The sequence below is a fragment of the Hirundo rustica genome, chromosome 22, assembly GCF_015227805.2.
Source record: "Hirundo rustica isolate bHirRus1 chromosome 22, bHirRus1.pri.v3, whole genome shotgun sequence".
Classification (NCBI taxonomy): domain Eukaryota; kingdom Metazoa; phylum Chordata; class Aves; order Passeriformes; family Hirundinidae; genus Hirundo; species Hirundo rustica.
In genome coordinates, this window is record NC_053471.1 from 695,061 (window position 1) to 704,669 (window position 9,609).

The following is a 9,609-nucleotide window of genomic DNA, read 5'->3' on the forward strand; positions in this document are numbered from 1 at the left end:
GGCGGGCGGGGTGTCACAGCGCCGCCTGGCGGGCGGGGCGGGGGCTGCTCCCAGCGCCCCCCCAGCGCTCCAGCGTCCTTTGCTCCCTGGCGCTGGCATGTCCCACTCCCTGGGCATCACCCTCCAAACAGCCCACCCTTACACACCACCGCCCTGCCCAGCGTTCCTCTAAATAGCCCACCCCTATATATCACCATATACCCAGCTCATATACAGCTCATCCCCAGTACAGCTTGCCTCCTAAATATCCCTCCAATTATACCATAATGCTGACACAGCCCAGACCGTAACCACTCCCCCCATATATCACTCTACTGTGCAGCCCACCCCTATGTAACACTGCCCCACATAGCCACCAGATATCACCCTCCATATACCATACCCCTATATAGCCCACCTCTATGTATCACACCCCATACAGCCCATATAACCCCCTGTGGCACATCCCTATATAGCCCACCCCAATGCATCACACCCCCTGTACAGAATACCCCCTCTGTATTATATCCCAGCACACAGCACCTCCTCTGTACCACCTCCTGTATACAACCCACCCCCCATATATCAGACCCTCTGTACAGCCCACCCTACACAGCCCAGCTCCTAAACATCCCCCCTGTACATTCCAATACATGCAGTGTCCTCTACATCGACACACAGAGTCCTGCCCAGGGTTGGAACACTGGCACAGCCTGCCCCAACACAGCACATTTGGCATGGCCCAGCACAGTACACGTAGCACACATCAGTACAGGTCCCTGGCACGGTGACCCCCGACACGGTGTGACATCCATGGTACCCCCTAGCATGGTGAGAGACCCCTGCCATGGCAGAGCCCACCATGGCACAGTGCCACAGACCAGGGCACAGTGGCCCCAGCATGGTGACAGACCCCTGCCGTGGCACACCACGTGCCCCCAGCACAGCACCCCCACCCTGGGGCTCTCCACCACCCAGCCCCTTCTCTCCAAATCCTTTATTGCCATATCCCAGCCCCCTGCACTGGGATTCCCTGGAAGCACGGGACCGAGAGAAGCAGGCAGAATGCCAGATCCTGCCCAGCACCGGGACCAGTTCCTGGAGTGGGAAAACACCCGGCAGGGCAGGGGGACACCCCAAACCCCCCCGTTAGATACGGACAGTGTTGATCCGCAGCGGCTGGACGTTCTTCCCGTTGGCATGGCTCTGCCCAGGACTAAAATACGAGCACAGCTTCCCGGGAAACCTCTCCCGGAAGGTGTAGAGCCAGGACATGTCGTCAGCATTGTAGAAGATGAGGAGCCCCTTGTCGTAGTCCAGGAAGACGCCCACCTTCTCCAGCTTGCCCTTGACATTAAGCCGCGTCCAGGGCTCCGTGCAGGCGCTGTACTGGTTCCCGTCGTGCATCACGATGCAGTAGAACCCGCGGCTCGGCTGGATCTGGATGCTGCCCTTGCGGGTCACGGCCTCATGGGCCAGGCCGATCATCCACTGGGTTTTTTCAGACACCACCACCTCCCAGTAGTGCACCCCAGCGCCAAAGGCTTCGGTGCCCAGCACCGACACCTCCACGTCAAAGCGCCGGGGCGAGTCCTGCAGTGGCTGCGGGTGTAGGTTGCCGTAGGCCACGATGGTGCAGTCGTCCGACAGGATGAGGCGGTGGTGCGCAGTGCCGGGGTCCAGCGTCAGTGCTGCTGGCACTGGGACAGCACGGACGGGGGGAATGAGGGTTAGTGCAGCCCCCGAGTCAGTGCAGGTGCTCTGTCCCACCGGGGTGACAACTGGCATGGGAGAAGGTCACGGGGATGGCCCTGTCGCCATCCCTCACTGGGATGTCCTGTCCTCATGCTCATCCTTTGTCAGTGATGTCCCCATCCCTCACTGGTACGTCCCTGTCCCTCACTGGTGTATCCCTGCTTCTCATCACTGACGTCCCGGGCCCCTGGCAGTAATGTCCCCATCCCTTGTCAGTGACATCCCTTTCCCTCACAGGTGATGTCCCCTTCTCCAACCCTCACTGGTGTGCCCCTGTGCCCCTGTCCCTAGAGACCTCCCCATCCCTTGCCACTGCCCCATCCCTGTGCCCTCACCAGGATGGATGTCCTGGAACAGGGATTTCCAGATGGTGTACTGCAGCGGGCCCATGTACTTAGAGGTGGGAAAGTCCTCATAGGTCAGGTTGGTCTCGTGGATCTTTCCCTTCAGCCTGTGGAGAACACACGGTGCCGAGGTGGGGGTGACAGCAGGGACCCCGCCATCCCCTCGCTGCCACCCACCTCTCGGACAGAGACGCCATGCCAGCCAGGAAGACATGTTTATCTGCCTCAGCCAGGCGCTCCTGCAGGATCTGGGTGCCCTCCTGGACCTTGCGGAGCTGCTGGCTGTAGCGCTGGATCTTGTGCTCGATGTCGCTGAGCGTCCGCGCCGTGTCAGCCTCCAGCTCCTCCAGCATTGCTTTCTGCCGCTCCCGCAGCAGCCGGTGCAGCCGCTCAAACGCCTCCCCAATCGTCGCCCGCAGGCTCTTGGCTGAGGACTTGAGGTGCAACAGGGGATTAGATGCACCCAAAGCTCTGCTGGTCACTCCATGAGTTCCTTAATCCCCAAATAAATATCTAAAAGGGCATCAGATCAGGGAATTCTGGGGGCTACAAGGGTTCATTTGATCTTGGACCCTTAAAAAACGGACTAAAAGGATCCTAGAAGAACCACACAAAGAGCCTCCCAAAGAACCCTAGGAGAACCTCCCCCCCAAAAAAACTAAAAGAACCCTAAAAAACCCTCACAAAGAACCCTAAAAGAGTGCCCCCAAGGACCCTAAAGTAACCGTAAAAGAACCTGCCAAAGAACCTAAAAGGACCTCCCAAAGATCCTACAAAAAGACCCTAAGGAATGTCTCCAAGAAACCTAAAAGAATCCTAAAAGAACCTTCCAAAGATCTTTAAAACAATCTCCAAAAGAACCCTGGATAAACTTCCCAAAAAACTTCAAAGAGCTCTTAAAGAACCTCTAAAGAGACCCTTTAAAAACCCTAAAAAACCCCCCAAACCCTCTAATAAACTCCAAAACCTCTCAAATTACCTCTTAAAACCCCCTAAAAAAAACCCTAAGAAACCAACCTAAACTAAAAAACTCCCCTAAAATAACCCCTAAAATCTAAAAAAACCCCACCTCAATTGCTGGTGGGGATGGGGAGAAAATTGAACCTCACTGGACACTGAACCCCTGAGTGAGGAGATAATTAAATTAATTAAAAAGATAAATCAAAGCAGTACTGCAAGAAATTACAGAGGGATGAGCAGCACCATTGGGGTACCACAGAAGGAAAAAAATCAGGAAATCCACAAAATTGTAGAGTGTGGAGTGTTTGGAAGTCACAAAACCAGGCTGGTGAGGGTCAGAGTTGGGGTGTCATCAGAGTGGCAATGAGGTTCACCCCAGTTCTGCTCTGGGGGGCTGTGAAGGGCTGGGCAAAAATGGGGAGTCCCCAGGGGTGACAGTGGTGTCCCCACATGTACCTTGGTCTCAGCCAGCTGCTTCTTGAGGAGCTGCAGGGCTTCTGTGTGGCCACGCTCACTCTCCTGCAGCCCCTGGAGCTGCTCCTTCAACTCCCGCTGGGGACAGGGAGGGAAAATCCATAAATAGGTGATTTGAGGGAAAAAGGGATCCCACAAGGAGCTTTCCCACCCAAACCAACCATGGGGTTATGGGGCTGTGGGATGGCCAGGCCATGGGTGTCCCTGTGGAATGAGGGTCCTGCCTGGGGTGGGGGGTAACAGGTCCTGGATTAGAAGGTCTTCCTTGGGGGGCAGCTCAGACATGGGGTGATTTGAGGGTTTCCAAGGACTCCCAGTGGCGATGGAGTAGGGAGATCCCAGGGGGACAAGCAGCAGAAGGATGGATGGATGGATGGATGGATGGATGGATGGATGGATGGATGGACGGATGAATGGATGAGCCTGACCCCAATGCAGACAAAAGGGCTGTGGGGACAGACAGACAGATGGGAAGAAGGCATGGAGCTGACCCCAGTGGGGACAGGAGGGGTGAGCGACAGACAGACAGGAGGGAGCCAAGGCACTGACTCCAGTGGGGAAAAAAAGGAGTGCAAGGAAACACAGGGTGCAGGGACACATGAGCAGGAGGAAGTCACAGGCCTGACCCCCATGGGGACAGGAGGGGTGCAGAGACAGCCAGATTGATGGGGAAAGGCATGGGACTGACCCTGATAAGGAAAGGTAGAGGTGCAGGGACACAGGGACAGACAGGAAAACAGCACACGGATGAGAGAAGAGCTGCAGGGACAGACAGACCAGAGGAAGCCGTGGGACTGACCCCTCTGAACCTCCATGGGGACAGGAGGGGTGCAGGGACATACAGGATGACAGGACACTGATCCTGAGAAGAAAAAGGAATGCAGGGACAGATGGACTAGAAGAAGCCACAGGACTGACCCCAAAGGGGAGAGATGGGGTGCAGGGACAGACTTACAGTAGGAAGGCACAGGGCTGACCCTGAGAGGGAAAAGAAGGGGTGCAGGGACAGACAGATGGGAGGAAACCACAGGACTGACCCCCACGGGCTCAGGATGGGTACAGGGACAAAAGGGAAGGGTACTGCCACGGAGGCGAGAGGATCCAGTCAGATACAGCAGCTCTGAGGAGCCCCTCAGGGCAAGGAATCCCACAGGGACCCACCTGCAGCTCCTCGAAGGCATCGTCCACGTTGGTGACCTGGTGCTGCTCATGCATGGCTGGCTCGTCACAAAAGAAGCAGACAACGGCACGGTCGGTGAGGCAGAAGAGTTTCACCTTCTCGTGGTCCTTGCAGGGGAAGGGGCTGCGCTGGGCTCCCAGGATAGCGTCCAGGGGGAAGGCGCTGTAGCGCTCCACAATGTTGGCCAGCTTGAGGCTGGGGGCCAGCGTGGGCTCGGGGAAGGTGCGGCGGCACTCGGGGCAGTCACGGGTGCCCTGCGGCTCCTGGCGCACCCAGTGCTCGGTGATGCAGCGGCGGCAGAAGTAGTGCTCGCAGCCCAGCCCCACTGGGTCCTGGTAGATGCTCAGGCAGATGGAGCACAGCAGTTCGTCCTTGAGGCTGCACGCCATGGCCGGGGACTGGGGAGAGGGGCACAGGGTCAGGGGCGCTTGGGGAGAGGGTGAACGGGGGATTGTGGCAAGAGGGACCATGGGGGGACAGGGTGAAGGGGGGGCTTGGAGTGATGGGAAGAGCGTGAAATAGGGGCTTTGGGTGGAGGGGAAAGGATGAATGAGGGGGCTTCAGAGGGGGGAGGGTAAAAGGGGGGCTTGGGGTAGGACCAGTTGTGGGGGAGCAGGTGAGTGAAGGCCTTGGATTGATGGGGAGAGGGTGAATGATGGGGTTTGAGGCGGGACGGTGAAAGCGGGGCTTAGGATGGGAGAAGGCTGGAGGTGGAGAAGATGAATGGAGGCCTTGGGATGAGGGTGAGAGGGTGAATAGAGGCTTGGGAGGGGAAGCTGGGAGAGTGAGTAGAGGGCTGGGGGTGCGGGGAGGTCGAGGGGAAAGTTGTGGGGGGAGAGGATGAATGAGGGTCTGGGGTGGGGGAAGTTAAGAGTGAGAGGATGAGTGGGGAATTGAGGGGGTGAATGAGGGGACTTGGGGTGAGGAGGAATAGGGGAGTAGGGGTGAGGATGATAATAAGGGATATGGAAGTCAGGCGGGAATGGGATGGTGCAGGATTTGTAATGGGGGGCAAGATGGGGGTTGGGATGCAATGTAGGCTGGAGTGGCTGCAGTGGGGATTAATAGGAGTGTCAGGAGGCAATAGGGGGCTGGAGGATTTACAAAGAGGGGGAACAGGGGGTCAGGATGCAACTGGGGCTGCTGGGAGGGTCACACTGTGGAAAATGGGAGGATCAAGCCACAGCAGGGGGATGGAGGGTTGCAGTGGGGGACTAAGCTGCAGTACGGTCGCAGTGCAAGGGGGGAACTGGGGATCAGGATACAATAGGGGGGCTGGAGGTGTTAGGAGGACCAGGATGCAATGGGGGGGGGGGTCAGAGTGCAGTGGGAGGAATGGGAGCATCAGGATGTAGTGAGGCAGATTTGGGATAGAAGTGATCAGAGAAACACTGGGAGGGGACACAATAGGGTTGCAATAGGTGTGAGGCTGGGGGTGAATCAGATACAGAGCATGCGGGGTGGTCTGACAGGGGCACCTGGGGGTACCAGTGATATTGGGGGTGGGGCTGAGGCTGCATCAGGGGCCCTGGCAGAGGCTGAATGGTCGGGGGCAAGGGATGGGGCTGATTTAGGGGCGCAGGGGTGGGTGGGGCTGAGGATAGATTTGGGGTCCGGGACTGAGGCTGTATTTGGGGTTCGTGGCAGAGACTGGATCTGGGGGGTCAGGATTGAGGCTGGATTTGAGCTGGTCGGGTTCAAGCCAGATTTGGGGGCCGTGGGTGAGACTGGACTTGGAGGGGTCAAGGCTGAGGCTAGATTTGGGGGATCGAGGCTGGGGCTGCCTGCACCGGAATCCGGGGTTCGAGCCCGCCCCCCACTCCCGACAGGACCCCGGTTCGACACCGGTCCCCGCCAACCCCCGTCCGATGCCACCCCGCATCTCTCTCAGCTGCCGGCGCTGGTGCCCTCACCCAGCCGGTGCCCAGTGGTGTTCTGGTGCCGTGCCGGGTTCCCAGTGCCGGTGGGGTCGGCGGTGCCGGTACGATCCGCGATCCCGCCGCCGCCTCAAGAGCGGCCCGTGGGTAAGCAGGAGGGGGCGCGGCCGAGCGGCACTTCCTGCCCGCCCCCCCCCCGCGCCCACAGTGGGCCCGCCCCCACCCCATTGTCCCCCGCGCGGCGCGGCCTCACCGGCGCGTACCATCGCCCGCCCGCGGGGGGCGCTTAAAGGGTCTACGGCCTCGCCAGCCGTGTTCCGTCCGTCTGTCCGGACAGCCGGGCATTGACCGTTGCCCATCCTGACCTTAGGCCCTTTTTCTATCCCTGTCTGTTCCTTCGTCCATCCCTCCTTCCTCCACCCAGCCATCTTCCTGTCCAGCCCTTGATCCATTCGTTTGTCCGTCTTTCTGTCTCTCTGTCCTCCGATCTCTCTGTCTGTCCTCTGTCCATCCGTCCTTCCGCCTACCTCTTGGTCCCCTGTCCAACATTCTTCCCTTCCAGACCTTAATTTCTCTATCCATCCATTCATCTATATTCATCCCTCCACATCTCCTTGTTACTCTGTCTGCCCATTTCCCTATCCAGTCCTTAATACCATAATCTGTCCATTTGTCCACCCCCTTGGACCCTCATTTCTTCATCCTTCCCTCCCTCCATCTGTCCCTCCGTCCATCCATCCATCTAAAGACCCTTGCTCTCCCACCCACACATTTCTCTTGTCCAGCCCTTAATCTCTCTGTCTCTCCATTTGTTTATCTATCCTGTCTATCCTTCCTTCTCCCTGTACTCCCAGCCCTCTATCCCTTTCTTCCTCCCCGTTTTCTGCACCCACCAGTGACCAGAACCAGGTGACCCCACAGCTGACACTGACAAACCTAATGCTGAGAAAACACCACTTTCCCCCAAAATGTACCAATTTACCCAAAAGTCACAGAGAGGAGTTTTGGGTGCCAAGCATCTACTGTGTCATCGCGATGCTTGGCTGTGGTGGAACCAGTCAGGACCAGCTAGGACCAGTGGCAGCACTCTCTGCCTCCATAATGAGCCTTCCACCCCCTGAGATTCCCAGGGATCTTTCACTCCCCCCTTGAGGGGCCAGAGAGACAAAGGAGGAACTGCAGGGTGGGGGTAAGGGTGGCTGGAGGATGGAGTGGACAGTGGGGAAGGGGACAAAGTTCCTGAGGGAATGTTGAACTGCATATTTGGGAAAAGGCGTGACTGTCTGGCCAGGAGCCAACAAGAACAAACACCTTGGCTTTCACTGCTGGATCACCCCACTCCCACTGCTGGCACTCTCCTTTCCTCCCCCCTAACTCAGGTACACCCCATCTCCCGGTTATCCCCATCCCCTTCTAGGGAATAACCATCTGCTCTATTCCTCTTCCTGCTAGGCCCCAAAAGCTTGGAAACAGCTAAAAAAAATAATCAACCCACATGGAGTTGTTTTTTTTCCTGCTTGTTTTCCTGCTTTAGGAATTCAGGTCATGTCTCCCCTCTGGGACCCTCTGGGGACTGAGGAATGGCTGGAATGGTATCAAATAACCATGGAAAGAAGGAAAAATCCTTTTTTTCGCCCCAGATACAGATTCAGGGCTAGCAGATCACATCCCATGTAATTAATGGGTTATTTAACTGTATCCTAAGCATTTGGCTGAAATTTCCAGGAATTTGGGGCAATGGAGAGCATCATCTCACCGGAGCACGTGGTGCTCAGCCAGCACTGCCAACACTCATCCTGACAGATCATTGGGCAACGAAGAGAAACCGCAGGGTGGTTTGGGCAAACAGGGAAATTAATCCCAGTTAATTAGTAAATTGGCTTTGTTACCTCCTGGTAAACCCTGTGTGAGCCGGGGGGGCTCCACCGTGCCTTGATTCCCTATCTTTTTATGGGATACACAGCCCTTCCCTGCTGCGGTTCCAGCAGGCTGGAGGATTCCAGAGTGTGGCAAGAGTCTGGGTGATCCAGCAAAGCCGGTGGGCAGGGAACAACGGTCTCCTCCCCACGTGTGCTGCGTGTGCCGGGAATGCTGGTGGGAAGGGAGGGAGGCCCCGAGGAGCCGCAGTGCTGGAATGTTCCCCCTTGCCTCTGGCAGGACTGGCATGCTGGGACGCGCCTGCTCAGCTCTTGGCTTGTGTGTTTCCATCCTGGCATGGAAAGACACCCTTGCTGGAATGCTGGGAGCATCTCGCCTGCTCCCGGAGTGCACCATCCACTGGGTTTAATCCCAACTTTGTTTATGGACCCCCTTCCTGAGGAGGATCCCACACTCCTCCATAGAGGAAGCAGGAAGCTGCCCCACACTGACATGTCTCACCTCGGCAGTGCTTTGCAAACAGTAACTAATTAATCCTAATTAACTCGTTACCTAATTAGAGCCCAAGGGCTCTCCCCTTTGCAGGGAGATGGGAAATTCTGGCACCTCAGGGGATTTTTTTTTCCCAGCATTTACTAAACATCCCAAAACCTCCATGTTTGCTTTACACCAGCATCAGACAGTGCTCTTTGTACTCCTTATCGCTGCCATTCCAGGGAGAAAAAACTACTTTTTGGGGTTGCTAATGCCAAGAAGCCTGGAATGAGCATTTTCCCTCATCTGGATAGCTGGCACTGGGAATACTGGCATCCCCAATGCCTGGTGTGCCCACCCATCCTAGGGGAGCCCACTATGGTAGGTGCTTTCAACCATTTTTTAATAGAAAATGAGGGATTTTTGGGGAAGGAAACAAGTAGCTGGGTGGGATGAAGGTATTTCCCAAAGAATTCCCTTTATGGTGTGCCATGATCCGGGACACGGGCTTTGGGAACACTGGAAAAGTTCTAGGGGATCCCATTATCACCACTCCAGGACCACATTGCTCACTGGAAAATCACAGTTTGCCATCCATAAAAATCTCCTTTTCTCTGCTGAGTCAACTGGAGGTCCTGGATGGATCTGGCTTCCTGGTGCTGCTGGAATGGGCAGGATACACTGCTCT

General features: G+C 56.6%; 1 protein-coding gene across 1 annotated transcript; it reads right to left on the bottom strand.

The window, feature by feature from the left end:
• Positions 1 to 29: 29 nt before the first annotated feature.
• On the bottom strand, positions 30 to 6,725 carry ERMAP (erythroblast membrane associated protein (Scianna blood group)). Its single transcript, XM_040084312.2, has 6 exons — positions 6,606 to 6,725; positions 4,674 to 5,090; positions 3,495 to 3,590; positions 2,256 to 2,512; positions 2,070 to 2,185; positions 30 to 1,679 (listed from the first exon to the last, which is right to left on the bottom strand). The coding sequence occupies exons 2-6, from the start codon at positions 5,079 to 5,081 to the stop codon at positions 1,129 to 1,131; spliced, it is 1,428 nt and encodes a 475-aa protein (XP_039940246.1). The 5' UTR covers positions 5,082 to 5,090; positions 6,606 to 6,725; the 3' UTR covers positions 30 to 1,128.
• Between the last annotated feature and the right edge of the window lie 2,884 nt (positions 6,726 to 9,609).